The sequence below is a fragment of the Hippocampus zosterae genome, chromosome 13, assembly GCF_025434085.1.
Source record: "Hippocampus zosterae strain Florida chromosome 13, ASM2543408v3, whole genome shotgun sequence".
Taxonomy (NCBI): Eukaryota; Metazoa; Chordata; class Actinopteri; order Syngnathiformes; family Syngnathidae; genus Hippocampus; species Hippocampus zosterae.
In genome coordinates, this window is record NC_067463.1 from 7,456,695 (window position 1) to 7,479,143 (window position 22,449).

Sequence of the window (22,449 nt, forward strand, 5' to 3'; positions counted from 1 at the left end):
AAGATGTATTCTATTATTATTATTATTATTCGTCGTAGTAGTATTACATTTTTGGTAACATTCTCCCTTTAATCTCGAATTAACAAAAAAAGTTTCTCCAAATATTTTCACCCCATTTTTAGAGTGCTGTTTCCCCCATTTTAAAACAGTTTTATCATATGAATATTTTTTCCCCTTGATGACTTTATTTATGTTTGATTTCAAGTTTATGACATTCACTTTGGACTGTCTTTTTTCTGTAATATTACAATTTTAGTAAAACAATCACAGTCTGTTGTTTGATCAAAATGTTGGCCTACAATGCTCATGTTTTTCAATGTTGCTCATTATAGCGGTACTAGGAAAGCCAATTTTTTGGGTGGGGCGGGGGGTGCTACTGACCGAGTAATTGAACACATCCTTTCTGTTCCGTCTTTACGATGTACAGAGGCCGTCACATGCACGATATATTGTAGTCCAGCGCACAAGCACTAGCAATAATATGGGCATGGAAGCAAGAGGTTTGCACAAGTGCAGCAAAGCAAAGCACAGCATGTCTCAGTCTCCACCAATCTAAAGACAAAGAAGGTTCACCACACTGTAATTAGCCAACAATGACTTTGCCAGTCACCGCTCATAAATATGAATGAGGAGGGAAGGATGGAGGGAAGGTGTTGGGTCTAAATTTGCTTTTTTTTTTTTTTTTTTGGACGTGGCCCCGCGTCATATTCATCCTATCAAAACCTCCTGAGGGAAAGAGTTTTTAAAGCCTTTGTGTGTCACTCTTGTGCTGTCACGACTGCATGAGTGCAGCCCGTGGAAGGCGGCGACGGAGTGCACGTTGATGGAGAAACTTTGAATTTAGGTTTTTTTTTTTAATTTCAAGATGGATAATGCTTTTTTTTTAACTCCTTTCGTGTCAGCTGTTACTGAGAAATATTACAATGTATCAAAGAATATGCTTGGGTTAAAGTGATTAAAATGATTCATTAGCATTCATCAAAAGTCCTTTCAGTGTCAACCAAGTTCTTTTTTTTCTTTTTCTTTTTTTGGGGGGGCACCCAAGTGCAAATTTAACTGTAAAAAGGTAATTTGGGCAGCATTTGCACTGACTCTGTTAAAGTCTCAGTCCCGCATGGCATCTGCAAAGCTGAAGAAAAAGTTAGCGAAGAGTTGCGCAGGAAGCTTTTAGACTGTGGATGTATTTTTTTTTCAGTAGTGTGGGAGGAGGGACGAACGTATCACATAAAAACGGTCCGAATTTGAAAAATTGGTTCAAAGATGTGAGGTCGTTGGATTAGGAGGGTAAGGTGTGGAGAGGAGGAAAATCATGCGGTCATGGGCTGTGGAGCATGGAAGTTAATAGGATAACCGTCATCATTAGTACCACGTATGATGGTCCTGTCCTCCCCCAACCAATTTACTGTACATCTATGGTATGGAGAAGAAACAGCCTGTCCCCTGTGTGCAGTCCCAACAGGCCTCAAACACTTCTTTTTGGGGGTACAAGACCAGTCTGACTCAAGGAAGATACACCCGGCGCCAACATTCAGGTGCTGAAGTGTTTGGCTGCCAAACTTGAGAACAAATTGGTAACCACCAATGGCATGCCTCGAAATCCCCAGCCATCTTTAAATGGTTCACTTCCAAATACCATAAATTGAATGGTATTTATCAAATCATCTTTCACTGGTGAGACGCACACCCCCGATTGGGAGTGTAAAAAGAACATTCAAGAGTTAACAGCCACTTGAGTCATTTGATTTCATTTTAGTATAAGACCGTCCAGCGCAAGAACATGATTTTGGGCAAATGGATTGTTGAAATGGTTTAATAATTTAATTTATTAATACAACCTCTGCCTTGTTTTTGATGAAAACTTCGGCATATTACGCGACTGTGTTTTACTGTCACAATGCTGACACTTGTTAAACCAAGTATCTGGCCATTTAAAGATGAAACACTGTAGCTATTAATAAGTAGGCAATAACAATGTAAGAAAACACGCTGAAACTAACTAGTTGTTCTTGTTTTCATCACTTGTCATAGCTTTACATCTGCCTGCCACCGTGTGTCGGCTTTAAAAAACACTTTTTACTTGCAAAATTGGGAAAGCGGTTATGGGAAACAGGAAATGGAGCATGGGGAATGTTGACATTTTGGCATGAATAATTAGAGTTGCTGCGGCGTGATGAATTAGGGCCCGTTTGACACCTTAATGTTCTGTACAGCTGCTTGCAATCACTTGGACTGGAGAAAGGTGGAAGTGAATTGATTTTTTTTTTACACGCAAGAGAATTTGAGGTGGGGCGGGGTGTGGGGTGTTGAACACTCTAAGTGCATTTGAATATGAACACGAGTGAAGTGTAACAACATGCTGCTATCTATCATCCATCATCTGTAGTCTGTCGTCTGTTCGTCCAGCCATCTGTCCAGGCGTCCACCCATACACCCATCTTTCTATCCATCAGTCACACACCTGTCTGTTCCTTTGTACGCCAGCCTCATCCGTCCCTTGTGAGCGTGTGTTCTCCACAGCAGGAGAAATCGCTTGTAAAAGACGCAACAGGCTGAAGTTTAAAACATTGGAGCATCTTATTTTTCTCAATAAAAATTTGTGAAATAAAAGCCCACAAGCATCCTCATTCAAATGATCTTCAAATTATTTGAACACATTGAATGTTGCAAAATGAATGCATGGATGTGAATGATATTGTATACACTCCATCATCAAATCGATGAATGACCATATGAAAATGTCTTGGAACAGTTGTAGATGCAAAACCGTGCTGGCAGCTACATAATAGATAATAAAAGAAAAATATCCCAAACCATAGGGATCTTCCCAAAAACTAAGGATGTGCTGAATAAGAGATCCTTGTACACCTTATACTTTTATTACTTCCATATTTGACCTATTGTGTGGGAATATGGGGAAATGCCAGTAAAACACTGTTTTAAAACTACAATACAAAGCAATCGGAACAATCAATGGCTCCAAATAGACGGAACCCACAAATCCACTGTTTATCAAATTAAACAATGAAATCTCATGACCTGATTGACTTCAAAATTGCCCAATTAATGTACAAAGCACACAATAATAACCTTTGCCAAAAGATCCAGAAGCTTTTTAAAATTCGAGAAAGTTGTTATAATTTAGGGCAGGGGTCACCAAACTTTTTGAGAGTGAGAGCTACTTCATGTGTCCTGATTGTGTGAAGGGCTACCAAATTGATACGCGTCTGAAATAACATTTGTACAAATTAAATTTAATAATATTAGAACATTAGCTAGCTAGACGTATACTGTAGCTAGCTAGTTAGATAGCTAAATAGGTAGCTATAGAATCTATAATACTGCCCATGTTTGCATTTTTAAATCATAATTTCTACGAGCAAATCACAATCCTAGCACTGGCGGGCTACTGGTGTGGTCCTCACGGGCTACCTGGTGCTCGCGGGCACCACGTTGGTGACCCCTGATTTAGGGGGTACTAATCTATACAAAAAATCCAAAACACGAACGAACTTCACACAAAGGAGTGTATCTGTAATAGGCGTAAATCTGTGGAATGATTCTGAAACGGACCAGTAAAATGAGGAACTCTCTTGCCGAGATTAAAAATGAATTTGAGAGTAGTACAAGACAACTACACAAATCAGAATTAAGCTGATAAATTCGATACACTCATGAAATATAGCAATACATCAGAAATACATTGATGAGATTTAATATATTAATGAAATGTAGCATCCATTATGAATATGAGAAAATCGACATATACATGTGCTCTAAAGAGTATGTACTGTATATACAAACCTAATGTTGTAAAAATGTATTAGTACAGCATACATAAGGGTAAAAGCATTTGTTGATATTTAGACTTTCTTTCCTATTTAGAAAAATGATCAATTCATATATAAGAAGGGGTAGGACTCGGGGTAGGTTTTTTGCTTCTTTCTACTCCTTTGAACACATATTTGTGATGATGACTATTTTCTTTTCCTTTTTTTATATCTTACCTTCACCTTTTGCCAATTTATTACCGAATGGTATATTTTATATGTTCAATATACAAAACAATTTATCAGTCAGTTCAGTCTGTTAAGTGGGTTGGCTGCAGGGATCTTGAAGGTCCAGCAGGTGGCAGTGGTCAGTGACACAGTATCAGCACAGTATCAACACAGTGTGTCAGTGTGTCGACACGCCTCATGAGGCCTCATGGACCCATAAGAATAAGGTATTATTATAATACCTTATTCTCCAGGACATCAAAATGGTCCCACACGGCGGATGATTTGCGTCTCTGCTCCATAATCGGCAAGGAAGGCAAGGCACTGACACGAACTTCGACAAGCGAGCGTGAGTGAGGTCTGGCTTGTTTCGGCAGGTGTTCCTTATAAACACTGTGTGGCGGGCTTTTGCTGCGTCAACGCCCTCTGCACTGAGTCGACGCCCCCTGGACAAAGTGGCGCATCCTGGACTGTGCCAAGCAGCCGATGCAGTCTAAACTGCACCGGTGCAGTTCACGTGTCAATTAGCAGCCTGGACTGTGTCAACACAGCCGATGTGTCAATTAGCAGCCTGGACTGTGTCAACGCAGCCGGTGTGTCAATTAGCAGCCTGGACTGTGTCAACGCAGCCGGTGTGTCAATTAGAAGCCTGGACTGTGTCAATGCAGTTCACGTGTCAATCATGTGACGTAATGAAGCAGCACATGCATCGACACGTGGTTTGCCCTGTGAGCCCGGCGCATGTGTCAATGCATCGGTGTCGCTGGACCCATCACTACTGTTTGCGCTTGTTTTCTGTCATGTTTAGTTCATTGTTGGTCATGGTTTTTGTTTGATACTTTGAACTTTGTGTGTTTTGGATTGAGTTTTCTTTGTTTTAAATACAATTCTTCAAATACACCCTGCTCCTCTCTCCTGCCTGCTTTTTGGGGTCCACCACCATCTTGCTACGTGACAATATGATAGGTCAATTATTTAAAAAAAATATTTATTTATATATATATATATATATATATATATATATATATATATATATATATATATATATATATATATATATATATATATATATATATATATATATATATTATAGCACACACATGTCACGCACTGTGTGTCTGTCTGTCCACCCAGCTAGCTAGCTAGCTCTGATTCTCTCTCTCTGTCTGTTTTTTCACATTCCTGCTATCCATCTATCAATCAATATATCAGTCAATGTTTAATTTGACTAAGAATCTCTGAGACGACATGTTCAAGGTCAGGCATGTCCAAGTCCGGTCCTCCTTTAACACACCTGATTCAAATGGTCAGTATCGTTGTCAGGGTTCTACAAAGCTTGCTGATGAGCTGCTCATTTAATTCAGGTGTATTGGCGAAGGGAGACATCGAAAACAGGCTGGATAGGGGCTTTGGTGGACCAGACATAACACCACCCCCCTCTCCCCACGCTCAAGGTGAGAGAACCCGTCCTCCCTTTCGTTCGAAATCACTCGTTTCAAACGGTGCTGTCGCCCTCTGCTGGCCACTTTTATACAATCTGAGTCGAAAACGTCCAGGACTTCTCATTTGGATTCATTGCAAACTGAATGCGTGGTCCTGAACACAAATTGTGAAATTTACTTAGCAAGGACACGAGTGGACTGTTGAAGGAAGTCTGTGTTGCTCCGTTCCACCATTTACATGAATTATTCATTCTCCTTAAATGGTGATTTTGGCTTTCAGCAGCCTGGTGAACCGGATTACTCGTTAACATGTGGGTTGTTAGCACTGGATGGTGCAACATGCATTTATCAGTCACAACCTGCACTGTCTACATGACATCCAGTACCTGAATTCTAGCTTTAAACACACAAGAAGTCATTTTAGCACAGTTCTCAAAATTATATTTGACATTTACAAAACAGTAAGTCAAGTCAACAGTATTTATAGAGCACTTTCAAACAGCTATTGATGCATACAAAGTGCTGTACATGGAGCAATTTAACATGCACAATAAACAGGAAGACAAATCGGTAATAAAGGCGGTAGAAAGCACCAAACAGTAAAATCAAGAACAAATCTAAGTGCAGTTTTCAATACCGTACACAATGAGCCAGCAATAGCAACAGCACACCCAGGAGACAAATGCCCTGGTTTACCTACGAAAGCCAATTTTGGGCTCAAAATCTGTCATTGGTCTCTCAAAAGTAAATATCATCTCTTTGCGATACAGAAAGGAAAAGACACAAAATGTGGAAGTGGGAGTGTAGGACTGTCTCCTTAGTGAAAAGTGTACATGCAATGCTTTAGGAATTACAGTGAAGTCTTCTTACATCCAAATCCATGATTGAAGCTCATATCTCATCAAGAATGCGCGTTTGTCTTCGGCCTCTTCTGATTCTCTTTTTTGCCTACCATCTGCAGCCTCACTCGTCTACCTCCTCTTTTCTCTGGCTGTTGGCCCTGTCCAATCCCTTGTTTTTTTTATTGCCAGACATTATAACATTGTGTTCTGCTCAAGCTATGAACATCAGAGGGACAGCCAAGGTTAGATCTTTTGGATACCAAATTAGAGAGAGGAGTTTGGACGCATCCAGAGGAGTGATAGTGAGTATGTATGTTGTACGGCTGTCCAGTGATGGAAAAATTAATAATATGGATTATTTTGATTGAGATTGACATACCGATGAATACACACGATTATTCATTCTTTTAAAACTGTGTATTTATTCACCTGTTCAAACTCAACCTTCAATATAATTTGAAAGAACAACCAGAAGAAAATTTGTATGAAAGTAATATGCTTACAGATTGAAATAAAAGCAACAATACGAAACATTTCTCTCAGTCAGTTAACTTTAGCTGGGTTTTTATACTTCCAGTAACATTTTAGGATGAATTTTCTTTCTTCAAAGTTCAGTCTGGCTGCCTTCATTTAATTTGCAAGGGGGGAAACGATTTGTCAGCTGTCTAAGTGTGTGTACGTTTTTATGGAACATCCTGTATATTGAATTGAAGCACAAAATATAATTTGTCCAAAACGGTTGAAATCTTCAATTAAAAAAAATATGTTAGGACTTTTTTTTCCCATGAAGAATAGTATTATAGAGTGCTTATTGGTCATTTCACTCGAGAAAGACATACATTTAATACAGCATAATGTATTGCAAATTATTTTGCAGACTCCCAAACTAGGATTTGTGGACCCCCATGGGTCCGCAGCCCCCAGTTTGAGAACCTCGCACTGTGCACCTCACTATTCACTTTTGAGGATGTGAGGCGGATGGGTGTATTATTTTTCAGTTGTGTCTTTTTCTGTTTTCAATTTTTTGGCATCTCTCTCTCTCTCTCTCTCTCTCTCTCTCTCTCTCTCTCTCTCTCTTTCTCTCTCTCTCTGCCGTGCTGCAGCCTTGTGACGTCAAGGAAGGCTCTAGCGCTTCCTCCTTGCTCCGTGGCGGCCAAGGGAGGGAAAATGAACACAAGAAGATTGACATTCCGAGGTGAGTCTTTTCGTCCTTCACCATGACAAAAGAAAACAAAACAAAAAAATCACGAATTCGTGTGAGAGTGCGTGTGCATTTATTTGTGAGTGTGTGTGTGCGCACGCGGCCAATCCAACGCGTCATGGGCGCTTCCCGTGCGGCTAATTGACGTCCCATGGATTAGCGTTGCGAAGCTAAAAGGAGGAGGAGATGGGAGGGTTCTTAACCGAGCATGGCTCTTTTTCTGCAGCTGCATCCCACGTCCGCGCACCTTCGCGGGCCATTCGACCGTTTACGCTACGAGAAAATGTCATGTGCTGCTCGTTCAGGCTGGTCCACGCCCACAAGATGTTTTGCAGCCTGTGCTCTCTACCTGCCTGGTTGCCATGTGTGATGGTGATCAATGGGGCAGCCGATGCTTGGCCTGCATGTAAGGCTGCTACAGGAGATGTTAACGGCCAATGGGCGAGCACACATACGTATTAATACGCTGAGGTTTGTGCATCCATTTTTAAAGCGGATGAGAATTATGTGCACTACTGTGGCGAAGGGCTGGGGAAGTTGAAAGTTTCGAGGAAATTTACATAACAAGTCAAGATGGTGATATATATTGTAAATAGGAAGCTCCCATGGGAATTTCGGAGAATGTATTGGAAGTGTATCATTAGAGCTACTGGGTGATGACTAGATGCATGCTATAGATGCATGAAACATTTCAAATCAAGCTTTGGAGTGAACCTAACATTTTTTTTTAATTCCTTTTTTTTTTAATTCTCTATAAATTCCCGCTGAAAGCTTTCATTTGTGAAAATAATGTAATTTCGCAACCCTCTTTGACACCTAAATATTAAAAATGTCAATGCTGACTCTGAGGCAAGAAGAGCGCAAGAGTTTGGTCAAACTCGTGTGACTACAATGCGTGACAAATTGGACCGGTGCTCTCATGTGCATACTGTGCTGCTGCTGTTGTAGAAAACGGGGGAAACGACAAAAAGGTGCTGTCAGCATACTGAGATGGGATGGAGCATACTCCAAAGTGGTTGTGTGAACACATTTGTGACTTGCCTTATCTGCACTGCAGTATTATAACTCACATGTGTACAGCATGACAGTAGTTGGGAAATCTAGGGCCCAACCGATGAGACCAATGCCGATTCCAATATTTTCAATCTCCGATTAGTCATCAGATTATTTGTAAAAATCTTTTGGTCCCGTAATGCTTCCGACAACAATGGATGAATGAATTACAGGCTGATTGTTTTACACGATTGTTTCTTTTCGCATTTGTTTAATTTTCCAATGGAGCAGCATTCTCAAGTACAAAAACATGCAAAAAAAAAAAGTAATGAGTGGTTAGGGCGTCAACCCCACAGTTAGTGGAGGTACCGGGTTCAATTCCAGCTCTGGCCTTCCTGTGTGGAGTTTGCATGTTCTCCCCGTGCCTGTGTGGGTTGTCTCCGGGTACTGCGGTTTCCTCCCACGTTCCAAAAACATGCATGGCAGGCTGATTGAACACTGCAAATTATCCTTCGGTGTGAGCGCGAGCACGGATGGTTGGTCATCTCTGTGTGCCCTGCGATTGGCTGGCAACCAGTTCAGGGTGTCCTCCGTCTACTACCCGAAGACGGCTGGGATAGGCTCCAGCACGCCCTTGTGAGGATAAAGCTGATCGGAAAAGGGATGTAAACGGGTTTTCATGCTGGCAGTCAGGCAATTGCGAGACGGCTAAGAAGCGAGTGCTTGTTTACTGTTGCATTGATCCGTGGAGTGTAATATTCCGTCTGCCCACCTTACTCTCCATCACTGGCTTTTTGACTGACGGCTGATGTTTGTTTATGTGACTGGAGTAGAACCTGTATTCCAAATGTCCCACAGATATTTAATCTGAGTCAAGTAGTCCTTCGTTCTACTAGCCTGAGACCAACATTTAGATTACTGTCCTATTCAGTTGCTTATTCGCAAAAGATCTGCGATCCCTAGGCTCAAAGGTGCGGATCAAACCGTCGCCAATTCCTAGTGGATCGCAGTCAAGTCCGTAAGGGAGCCTCCACGCCGAATTGGCGGGACTTTCTATCACTGGAGAGATGGCGCAAAGTTGTAATGACCTTCGGGTCAGCAAAATCCCGTGGGACCGCTTCCGGCGGTATACAAATCCACCGCAGTCCTGGCGTTAAGCGCCTAGCAAGGCGGCGGACCGGATCCCCAAGCCGACCATCCCCATTGGTTATGAAGGAATGCCCACCCTTCAAAATAAAACACCGGGCCCGGCGCACCCACGGTCCAACCTCGGGTGCTGCAGACCCCCTGGACCACCACCGTCGGCCACCGCGCTGCCGTGGACCCTGGCCACAGGGTTGAAGTGCGGGGGCGGGGTTGCAACCCATACCCCTCCCTCACGCTACATAGCCCCCAGGATGGCGCTTCTCCCGATCCCCTCAACCTCAAGAAGTCTAGCGGCGATGGCGCGGGGCGTCGGGGACAGGCTCAGATGAGGGCCCACGTCCCTAGCTGCACAACCTCACGTCGGCGGCCGTGGCACGATGGTCGCTCCCCTTGCGAACTGGTGATGTTGGAGCTCAGCGGCTCAGATAATGGATGGATGGATATAGTTTATATGTATACTTTATACATATTTAGTTACAGTCAATAACAGCTGATCAAAATGCCATAAATTGCTGGACCTATAAATACTTTAGCATCTCATTCAAAAAATATGAATCTAGCAATGCACAGCATTTCAGTAGAATGGCCCACCGTGTGTATCTCTTGCATATCACGTCTTCTCAGGCTTGAGATATGCTATATACATGAGAAGACCTCAGCCATTCATCCACTTATCCCAGCGGCCGTTGTCTGGCTCATTTGCTTCTCATATCCTTCCTGGAGGCTGCGTCGCCAATCTTAAACACAGAATCTGGAGTGTGTGTGTGTGTGTGTGTGTTTTTCAAAGACACAGTTTGTACCTGTGGTATGTTTGAGGTTCTACAGGCTGTCCCATCCGAGTGACTACGTGTTAGCATTCCACAACATTCCATGTCTTTCAGTATCATTCAGTATGAACATAACTCAACTCGACTCAACAGTATTTATAGAGCACTTTAAAACAGCCATCGCCGCATACAAAGTGCTGTACATGGAGCAATTAACATAGATTGTTCTTGATTTTACTGTTTGGTGCTTTCCACCGCCTTTATTACAGATTTGTCTTCCTGTTTATTGTGCATGTTAAATCGCTCCATGTACAGCACTTTGTATGCAGCAATGGCTGTTTGAAAGTGCTCTATAAATACTCTTGACTTGACTTGACTTGACTAGACAACAAACATAAGAAAAAAAAGTACCACCGTGTTCCATATCTTTCAACTAATATTCTACAATATCATTCTGCATAATTCAGTGTCATTCATTAACTTTAGCGACCATTCAAATTCCATTCCACAAGATTTCCGAATCCATCAATGTTTTTCCACATTTTTCAGTGACTTATTGCACATTTTTTTTTCACATTTCAGTACAATTTCGCATCATTCCACATCTTTCACCGTTCCGCCTCATTCACGATCATTTCCATATCTTCCCATTTACCATGTCTGCATTCACATGCTTTTTACTCAGAAATGGCATCATCCAGTTCAAATATGTTTACATTATTTTGCGTAAAGTACAATATTAGAGTGCTATTTTTCCTTATGAAAAAAAAAAAACAACCCAAAAGACTTCGCATTGTAATCCGATGGTCCGAGTTGAGGGCTACGGAGCAAGCTGTATGTGGTCTGTGGACTGTACTTTGGGCATCGCCTTTATCCGGCGTACCTCCAGTTTACTCTGCAGTGACCCGTGAGCTCCCTCTGTTACGTTCTGTTTGATGATGTCTGCATGCGAGGGTGTAATTGTTTCGTCAGACCCTTTTGTGGATCAATAGTCGACAGTGGCAGACGTGGTGGGTTGCGGGCGGGTGTCGGTTGTTATTTGTGTGGCCATCAGCGATCATTGGCGGAAGACGTTCAGTCTCACCGCCCCATCCTCTCCCTGACCTCGCTGCCAATAATGATTCTGTAGAGCCGCAGAAAGTGCTACTTTCGCATTCTTGTTGTGTTATACAAAAAGTGACACCTTATGGAGTCCTGAGGGCCTCGCTCGTGTGGTTTTCAAACTATTGCTCACTGTCAAAGCAAATGAAAAAGAGGAAGAAAGTGTTCCCGCCGTGCGTGGACTAAGAATGTTACATTTAAAAATAAAACGGGCAAGTAATGGGCTTCTTTTCACCTTTTCTCCGCCTTTGTACCCAAAACTCAAACATGTGGAGGTAGTGGGTTTAAGGGATTCTTATTGGTGGCCCGGTGGTCCAGGGGTCACAGTGCAATAGTCGTGTGTTTGATCCCCGGCTCTGACCTTCCTGTGTGGAGTTTGCATGTTCTCCCCGTGCCTGGGTGGGTTTTCTCCGGGTACTCCGGTTTCCTCCCACATTCCAAATACATGCATGGCAGGCTGAATGACAATCGATGACCATTGCTAAATTAATTAGCACCAACCTTTATTTGTGCTGTTATTATTGTGTGCCCAAAACAATGTCAGAAAGCAAAGTAACTGGCCCCGTGTGATCAAATTTATCACAAGTGCTTTTGCTGCGCCCTTGGCTGTCAGTTGAGGAGCCTCAGGTAGTGAACTTGTTCTGTCACGGGAGTCCCGTTGTGTTCAGCGGGACTAAAACACTTTGACATGCTCACGCAGGGGCCCACAGGCCTCGCGGAGCTCTTAGCTAAGCTCCCGTGTAGCTTACACTGTCTGTTTCTATACTAGGGTGTGGCAACGTGTCAAAGGGCTTGTGATGTCAAATTGCTTTTAAGTGCATACGCCACACTATTGTTTACTTTCGTGCAGTTCAATGTCAGTCTGGACTATGAATATACTGCGGGAGCGCAGTGGGAAAAATAAAAGCTTCATTGCTTAACTGTGGGCTGATATTCGTGTCACACTTCTTACAACACAAGTCTTGGCACCTTTATTATGTGCATGGTAGCAGGCTGCTTGTTTGACCACAATGGAGCAATATCACTGGCTAAAATAAAAAAACAAAACAAAACAAACAAAAAAAGGGTAACAAAGGGCAAGCGTGATTCGCTCCCTTTTTCACACATTCAAGCAAATCAAATGTGCACGAAACCCCCCAGGCACAAAGGAACAAACCATTGCTTTTGATGACTTAAATGGGAAGTCAAGTCAAACATTTTCTTGACAAGAGTATTTTCTAAGTGCACCCACGAGTCTAAACAGAGTATTCGAATTCATATTCATTTTCCACAAATGCAATATTCATCTGAATACAATTTTTGGATGAGTGGGGCCCACATAGAAGCTATTATTGTAAAGACACATTTTGACTTGAACACCCCTTTGTGTTTTAAAACGTCAGACCCCATGCATGACCCGGAAAAAAACATTTTTTCTTCATATATTTTGCTCAGTCCGCCCTGCTCCCGCCTCCCTGCTTTTTAAGGTGCTCCACCTACTATCATGCAACTCGACACAACTAGTATGATGGTTGATGACTGACATGTTGTTTTTCCCGTCGAATGAATGCATGCATTTCCATGTTCGGTCATGTCGTGGCACCCCAAACGATGAGTACAGCAATTCCAAGAGAGCCTTTGCACAGCTTGGTGACCAGGCCCAGATGAAATTAAATACGTTAACGAAAAACAATTGACAATGTCTAAATGCAACATGTGGCTACGAGGCCATCCTCCATCATCTTCCATTCTCTTACCTCATTGGATATTGTTGCGAAGCAGACGGGGACGCCAACTGCCTGCAGAGATCGTGGTCATGCTTGTGGAAAAACTCTTTGAGTGGGCACAGCTTGCCCGTACACTCTTATTTATTTCATTATTTTCTTCAGCCTCACCAGACTTCTAAATAGTTGCAAGTGGCTTCTGGGCACTTGGTGAGAAGAAGATCTCACACCTCTAACATCTGGTGGCCCTCACATCTTTAATGCTTGGTCATCTGCCGTTGTTCTTCCAATGGACACCTCTTTGTCCAATCATCAGAGTTTACAGAAGGGACATATGTTGAATTGTTCATGCGAAACCTGTTTGAACGTTGTTGCTAACCACAACAGGATAGTGGATGGTGGACGGTCTTAAAAACTCACCTATCTGTTGCTTTTATTACTCTGGCCAAAGCCAATTGTCATATAAAGATATTGCATTGGTGCCATCTGGTGGCATCTTGGGGCCAACAAACCTTGTCGAAGTGAGGGGTGGAGCTTTACTTTGTCAGGACATATCCTTGTCCAATGCAAAAAGTGCTTTGTATTTTTAGGCAATTATAAACCTTTTGGGGTCGGTGTCAATAGCTTATGAATCACTATTTATGGCGGTACATTATCATATGGGTAACAATGTTAAAGTTACTAAATTGAAATAAACATGTGTCTAAATACTAAGGATGGGAGCGTACCGCGATCGGGTATTGGTATCGGTTCCAATAGCAGCTTGATTTTAAGGTTTTGGGTAGTCGGGGACGCTGTCAATACCACGCAACGATACTAAAGGCAGGAAAATGAGTATTAAATTGATTAATTCCTCCTTGGCGAATCATCATCGGCAGGAGAAAGAAAAGTTTTTGTTCATTTTTCTCCATGTGTGAAATAAGATTTTATATATTATTGCTCGGTATTGCTGAGGACTCAAAGAGTTGATACTTATTCCGGTATTGGTCTGAAAAAAAGTGATATTCAACATCCATCCATCCATCCATCCATCCATCCATCCATCCATCCATCCATCCATCCATCCATCCATCCATCCATCCATCATCTACCGCTTATCCGGGGCCGGGTCGCGGGGGCAACAGCTTTAGCAGGGAAGCCCAGACTTCCCTCTCCCTAGCTACTTCTTCCAGCTCTCCCCGGGGGATCCCGAGGCGTTCCCAGGTCAGCTGGGTGACATAGTCTCTCCAGCGTGTCCTGGGTCTTCCTCTGGGTCTCCTCCCGGTGGGACATGACCGGAACACCTCACCGGGGAGGCGCTCAGGAGGCATCCGAATCAGATGCCCAAGCCACCTCATCTGGCTCCTCTCGATGTGGAGGAGAAGCGGCTCGACTCTGAGCCCCTCCCGGATGACTGAGCTTCTCACCTTATCTCTAAGGGAGAGCCCGGACACCCTGCAAAGAAAACTCATTTCAGCCGCTTGTATCCGGGATCTCGTTCTTTCGGTCACGACCCATAGCTCGTGACCATAGGTGAGGGTTGGGACGTAGATCGACCGGTAAATTGAGAGCTTCGCCTTTTGGCTCAGCTCCTTCTTCACCACGACAGACCGATACAACGTCCGCATCACAGCAGACGCTGCACCGATCCGCCTGTCGATCTCCCGCTCCCTCCTACCCCCACTCGTGAACAAGACCCCAAGATACTTGAACTCCTCCACTTGGGGTAAGATCTCCTCCCCGACCCGGAGGGGGCACTCCACCCTTTTCCGACTGAGGACCATGGTTTCAGATTTGGAGGTGCTGATTTTCATCCCAACCGCTTCATACTCGGCTGCGAAACGCTCCAGTGAGAGTTGGAGAGCCCCGTTTGAAGGAGCCAACAGCACCACATCATCTGCAAAAAGCAGGGATGAAATACTGAGGCCCCCAAAACGGACCCCCTCAACGCTTCGGCTGCGCCTAGAAATTCTGTCCATAAAGGTTATGAACAGAATCGGCGACAAAGGGCAGCCTTGGCGGAGTCCTACCTCCACTGGAAACGATTCCGACTTACTGCCGGCAATGCGAACCAAACTCTGACATCGGTGGTATAGTGACCGAACAGCCCGTATCAGGGGGTTCGGTACCCCATACCCACGAAGCACCCCCCACAGAACTCCCCGAGGGACACGGTCAAACGCCTTCTCCAACTCCACAAAACACATGTAGACTGGTTGGGCGAATTCCCACATACCCTCAAGGACCCTGCTAAGGGTGTAGAGCTGGTCCACTGTTCCACGGCCGGGACGAAAACCACACTGCTCCTCCTCAATCTGAGGCTCGACTTCCTGACGGACCCTCCTCTCCAGCACCCCTGAATAGACCTTACCAGGGAGGCTGAGGAGTGTGATCCCTCTGTAGTTGGAACACACCCTCCGGTCCCCCTTTTTAAAAAGAGGGACTACCACCCCGGTCTGCCAATCCAGAGGCACTCTCCCTGTTGTCCACGCGATGTTGCAGAGGCGTGTCAACCAGGACAGCCCCACAACATCCAGAGCCTTGAGGAACTCCGGGCGGATCTCATCCACCCCTGGGGCCCTGCCACCGAGGAGCTTTTTAACCACATCGGTGACTTCAACCACAGAGATAGGAGAGCCCACCTCAGAGTCCCCGGGCTCTGCTTCCTCCAAGGAAGGCGTGTTGGTGGAGTTGAGGTCTTCGAAGTACTCTGCCCACCGGTTCACAACGTCCCGAGTCGAAGTCAGCAGCGCCCCATCCCCACTGTACACAGTGTTAGTGGTGCACTGCTTCCCCCTCCTGAGACGTCGGATGGTGGACCAGAATTTCCTCGAAGCCGTCCGGAAGTCGGCTTCCATGGCCTCACCGAACTCTTCCCACGCTCGGGTTTTTGCCTCGGCGACCACCGAAGCCGCGGCCCGCTTGGCCAATCGATACCCGTCAGCTGCCTCTGGGGTCCCACAGGCCATAAAGGCTCGATAGGACTCCTTCTTCAGCTTGACGGCATCCCTCACTGCTGGTGTCCACCAGCGAGTACGGGGGTTGCCGCCACGACAGGCACCAACCACCTTACGGCCACAACTCAGATTGGCCGCCTCAACAATAGAGGCACGGAACACGGTCCACTCGGGCTCAATGTCCCCCGCCTCCCCCGGAACATGGGAAAAGCTCTGTCGGAGGTGGGAGTTGAAACTCCTTCTGACAGGGGATTCCGCCAGACGCTCCCAACAAACCCTCACTATACGTTTGGGTCTGCCAGGACGGACCGGCATCTTCCCCCACCATCGGAGCCTACTCACCACCAGGTGGTGATCAGTTGACAGCTCCGCCCCTCTCTTCACCCGAGTGTCCAGAACATGCGGCCGCAAATCCGATGATACAACAACAAAGTCGATCATCGAACTGCGACCTAGGGTGTCCTGGTGCCAAGTGCACATATGGACACCCTTATGTTTGAACAAGGTGTTCGTTATGGACAATCCGTGACGAGCACAGAAGTCCAATAACAAAACACCACTCGGGTTCAGATCGGGGGGGCCGTTCCTCCCAATCACGCCCCTCCAGGTCTCACTGTCATTGCCCACGTGAGCATTGAAGTCCCCCAGCAGAACAAGGGAGTCCCCAGCAGGAGTACTCTCCAGCACACCCTCCAAGGACTCCAAAAAGGGTGGGTATGCTGAGCTGCTGTTTGGTGCATATGCACAAACAACAGTCAGGACCCGTCCCCCCACCCGCAGGCGGAGGGAGGCAACCCTCTCGTCTACCGGTGTGAACCCCAATGTACAGGCACTGAGCCGGGGGGCAATGAGTATGCCCACACCTGCTCTGCGCCTCTCACCGTGAGCAACTCCAGAGTGGAAGAGAGTCCAACCCCTCTCGAGAGAACTGGTACCAGAACCCAGGCTGTGTGTGGAGGCAAGTCCGACTATATCCAGTCGGAAATTCTCTGCCTCACACACCAGCTCGGGCTCCTTCCCTGCCAGAGAGGTGACATTCCATGTCCCAAGAGCTAGCTTCTGCAGCCGAGGATCGGACCGCCAGGGTCCCCGCCTTCGGCTGCCGCCCAGCTCACATTGCACCCGACCCCTTTGGCCCCTCTCATGGGTGGTGAGCCCATGGGAAGGGGGACCCACGTTGCCTCTTCGGGCTGTGCCCGGCCGGGCCCCATGGGTGTAGGCCCGGCCACCAGGCGCTTGCCAACGAGCCCCACCTCCAGGCCTGGCTCCAGAGAGGGGCCCCGGTGACCCGCGTCCGGGCAAGGGAAACCTTGGTCCATATATCTTGTTCATCATAAGGGGTCTTTGAGCCGTGCTTTGTCTGGCCCCTCACCTAGAACCTGTTTGCCATGGGTGACCCTGTCAGGGGCATAAAGCCCCAGACAACTTAGCTTCTAGGATCATTGGGACACACAAACCCCTCCACCACGGTAAGGTGACGACTCACGGAGGGGTGATATTCAACACCCCTACGAAATATATAATTGTTTGAAGATTTATTGTTCAAAAGAGTGAGGACTATGAAATTGCAGAGATACAGTATGAAACTGTTTTTCCGGCAATTGTGCTTTGTTCTTGTCAGAGTCCAGGCTACTGATTGCAGAAAATGCTAACAAACCGTTGTTTTCCCACCATTTTTATTATCACTTGATTCTTTGGCGGCGGTTTGAGCTCCAATAGTCTGTTTATGCTCATACGGTTTCACTGATTATTCATGTTGTATGAAAAACAAAGCCAGCATTTAGGCTTGCGCCACACACAGCCGCTAATTCTATCAACAATCATTTTGAGTACCTTGGCATCCAAGACTGGCTTTGACCTATTAATCAACACAGTGCTTGATGAGGGGATTCTATTTTGATTATAAAGTGGCCTTAAGTCTCTCAAGCCAACCAAGGCTTCTTGGTGCTTCATGAGCACTCTCGGTAATGGATCCATTTCCTCTTGCTTTCCCTGGTTGTCCTTTGAGTACTTTAGCATACATGACAGATTGTAATAGTAAAAGACGGGTTAGTGAAACATGAGTTTCATGTTTCATGACCACCTCACTTGCAAATCAGTCGCTCCACACAGAGTGTAGCCGTACGGTTGTTGGAAAGCTTGTACAAATCCAAGTGTTACATCATAATTGACCGAAAGGTGTAGAACAGGGGTGTCAAACTCATTTCACATTGTGGGCCACATACGGCCTCGGTAGATGTCAAGTGGGCCAGACCATTAAAATTATACCATACTCTGCTATAAATAACCAAAGTAATATGTCTTTCCTTCGTTTTGGTCGAAAGAAGCACAAGAACATGTCCTTGATAGCGTCTGCTGTGTTGGGTCTGTCTCGGTGACAGACTGAGACTGCTATTCTACTCTGATCAAGTATGTCCCCCTTGCGGATACTCCATGAATTGCACTTTATTAAAAAAATATTCATTTCGTGTCTTTTATGCATTTTTTCACTTTTAAATGATCCCGAGGGCCTGATCGAACCTCCTTGGGGGCCGGTGCCGGCCCGCGGGCCGTATGTTGGACACCACTAGTATAGAAGTTCCATCCATCAATTTTGTACGGCGGTTATCTTTGTTAGGGTTGCAGCTAAGTTGAAGTGTGTCCTAGCTGATTTTGGTCGGGTTTGACCCTGGACTGGTTGCCAGACAATCATTCACACTCACACCAAAGGACAATTTAGCATCATAAAGTGGGTAATTGGGATGAAGATTTAAGCTAAAATAGTTATTATATGTACAAAAAAATTTTTTAAATCATGATTAAAAAAATTTTTTTTTACTATATTCTCTCAAGCCACTATTGTGTTTTCTTCTGTTCTAGGCAGTGACAGTGGCATGAAAAGACCAAGCGAGAGTTGCCATGATGTGAACTTCTAAGATCTGTCCTCACCCTGCTGATTGACGGCTGCTGTTGTGACCATGAGAGCATCCGATGGGTTCTTAACCCGCCGGCGCCACCGTCCGGTTGCGTGAGCGCCGTCCAACTCTCCCCCCGCAGATCTCGCACGGCATGGCCTCTCTGGACCTGCCGTATCGCTGTCCTCGCTGTGGGGAGCACAAGCGCTTCCGAAGCCTGTCGTCCCTGCGTGCCCACCTGGAGTACAACCACACGTACGAGACCCTCTACGTCCTCTCCAAGTCCAACAGCATTTGCGACGCCGCCGCCCTGCTGCCCCTCGTGACGGAGGGAGCCCTCCTGCCGCCTCCCAACGATAACGACCCCTTTGAGCCGCTGCAGCCGTCGGCATTGAAAGAGCGGCGCTTCCCCTGTCGCGAGCTTCCGTGCGTGGACGACCTGAGTTTGACGCCGGCGGGCTCCAACACTTCGGCCAGGTACATCCCCAATGTGGAGTTTCCTCTGGGGGAGATTTTGATGAAGACGGCCATGACATCCACAGACCCCGGCCCCTATGGGAACCCCAGTACAGCCGTGGCCGTAGCAGCTAACGTCGCCGCCAGCGCAGTGGAGGCGGCATATGAAGAAGGCCTGGCCAGATTGAAGGCGCGTGCCTTTGAGCGTCTCGAGCTGGATGAAAGGATGGAGAAGCTTTCTGAAGAGGTAAATAGGATCATTTATATTCCAGTACCCAGTCAGTTGATGGGGACAGGATACGTCCAATGTTGTCATTTGGGGGCCCAATGCTAACCCATTCTTGGGGCCCTCCGGCCCCCACATTAGTGTGCGGCAAAGATTTTGAATATTTATCATCAACGAGATCAATAATCCTTCTTGAGGATTAACACGCAAATTATTCCAAGCCTTTGTGACTGATAAGAACATAAATCGTCCGTTAATGTAGTTTCCCCTTTTGATTGTTTTCGTAATCATACCTTCAGAATGAACAGAATCACTCGTATTACTCTCCACTTCATCTTTATTGTCTTCTTGTCAGCTGACCCCTACAGCAGTGCTACTGGAAAGCACTTTTGACTGATTCCGCCAGTGACGTAGCTTTACCGTCACAGTGAAAAAGCTTAAAACCTTATGGGATGGAACAGCCCATTGCATGAAAATGGAGGAACGCGATTCAAATGATCCCCTGATCCAATCTGTCTATGGCAAATGGCAAAGTTTTTTTTTTTAAAATCCACGTATGATTGAACTCTAATATTGAATGTATTGTTGTACTTCAGGTCAAGTCACATTTGTTTTATACACCCCTTAATCCCAAAGTCTCCAAAGGGCTTCATGTGCCCACAGTTGACAAATCTTACTGACATCCCCTAAACTTAACCCCTAGGAGGGCAAGGAAAACTCCAAACAAACCATCTGGGGGAAAAAAAAGAACCCTTGAGAAGGGGCCGCAGATGGGAGAATCCCCCTTCCAGGATGACCAGGCTGCAATGGATGCCGAGTGGGCATCATTTGACACAATATTGTAAGATAACATGTTAGCTAGAATGATATAAAAGGTGCCTCTGAACGCGGCCCAGTTGGTCAATGAAGAAAAATCTTCACAACGGCGCCTCTAAGCGGTCTCTTGTCCAGCTCCGTCGGTGCAAATCACGTCCACATTCAATCGGAACAGAATCCGCACGACAACATCCAATCGGGTCGTCATTAAAATGCTCCTAGCGAGAACGAGAATTTTTAAGTGAATAACGGAGCATAATTTGAAGTGCCGTCAGGTATAAAAGTGACAGAATCTGTTTTAATAATGCCTTACATGACTGTAAGATGTAAAATGCTATGGTTTCCTATACTAGCGCGCGACTTTAACATCTGTCGTCTTGTAGGTGGAGCAGAAAATAGCGGCCCGCGTAGGCCGTCTACAGGCCGAGCTGGAGAGAAAGAGCTCCGAACTGGAGAGGGCCAAGCACGAGAGCGAGCGGCTCAGCCAGGAGAAACAAGAGCTTGAGGACAAGGCCTTGGAGCTCTCCCGGCAGGTGGACGTCTCGGTGGAAATGCTGGCCAACCTGAAACAGGACCTGGTCAACAAGGAGGCGGAGCTCAACCACAAGCAGCAGTAAGTGACAGCCTTGGTCATGCCAAGTGAAACAAATACCTTGAATACGTCACCACCGTTGTCCTTCCTTCCCCATTTATAGTCTGCATAAACCCAGTTTAACATTCAAAGGCTGATGGTCCGACTCAAATCATCTCAATTGTACAACCTTTTCAAACTTCATGGCTCGGTGTTTTGGATGTATCACAGAGGGATTTGGCGCGGAATTATATTTCATCTCTGGTTAGTGTGCAAAGCGCTGCTTTTTTTATTACTGTCTTGAAATTGGCCCGATCCTTTTCTATCAGCCTTCATTAGCAGATTGATTTTTTTTTTTTTTTGTTGCAACCCTAGACTGTGTCCCTTTCACCGTGGGAAATGAAAATCCATCAAAAATCCCATTTGCAGGCTGAAATATTGGAAGAGTGAGGCCAAACAGCATTACTGCTAATAAAATATGACAATTGAAGGTGAAGACCAATGCAGAAGTATGACTTGAATGCACAGAGGGTTTCAACACCAAAACAGTTGCTTGTGCCCGCAAAAAAGTTACATTTGCTGTCGTGCGATCATCATGACATTACACTAAAGCAAAAGCAATCCAGTCAAATGAATCCTTTAGAACACAGGTGTGAAAGTCAAGGCCCGGGGGGCAGATCCGGCCCACCACGTCACTTTGTGGCCCGCGAAAGCAAATCATCGGTGTCAACTTCCATGATCCCTGCTTAAATCTGTACCGAAATTTCAAATTGTCTTGCGCAATAAATAACGGTAACATTTTGCAATAAGTTTGTTATCCTGTTTACACTCACTTGAGAACTAATTGAACAAATACTTGACTGATTTCAAAACTAGTGAGCAATCATTTATTTTGTGTACAAGTAATAAGACAATGTGATGATTAAACATTTATTCGGTTTCACTGTCGTAACGGCCCTCTGAGAGAAGATGTAACTCCAAAGTGGCCCGCGACAAAAATTAGTTTGACACCCCTGCTTTAGAAACTCACTGAGCTGAAGTTGAGGTAAATGTGCTGATGTTGCATTTTGTTTTCCTTCTTTAAAGACACTTAGGAGTTCAATATTTGGAGTGTAAGCTCGATGTCAGCATAATGGTCAGGTGTGTCCCGATACTTTTGCCCATATGGCATTTTACTGATTGTCCTTTTCACCAGGCAGCTTCATGAGCTGGCTCATGTTTCCGATTCTATAAATAGAAGTCTTGTTTGGACATGAAGCCCACAGTCTGGTGATTTTTGAACATGAATCTGATGAGCGTGTTTGATATTCTCCCACAACATGGCACAACAAAGTAAGACCAGAACTATTTTGAGGATTTT

General features: G+C 45.4%; 1 protein-coding gene across 1 annotated transcript in view; it reads left to right on the plus strand.

The window, feature by feature from the left end:
- The first annotated feature begins 7,366 nt into the window (after positions 1–7,366).
- The window catches only part of fbxo41 (F-box protein 41), a 33,792-nt gene continuing 18,709 nt past the window's right edge, over positions 7,367–22,449 (plus strand). Inside the window, exons 1-3 of the mRNA XM_052084710.1 lie at positions 7,367–7,474; positions 18,986–19,723; positions 20,902–21,131. Of these exons, the coding sequence (XP_051940670.1) occupies positions 19,175–19,723; positions 20,902–21,131 (779 nt within the window). The 5' untranslated portion in view covers positions 7,367–7,474; positions 18,986–19,174. The remainder of the gene's footprint in view (positions 7,475–18,985; positions 19,724–20,901; positions 21,132–22,449) is intronic.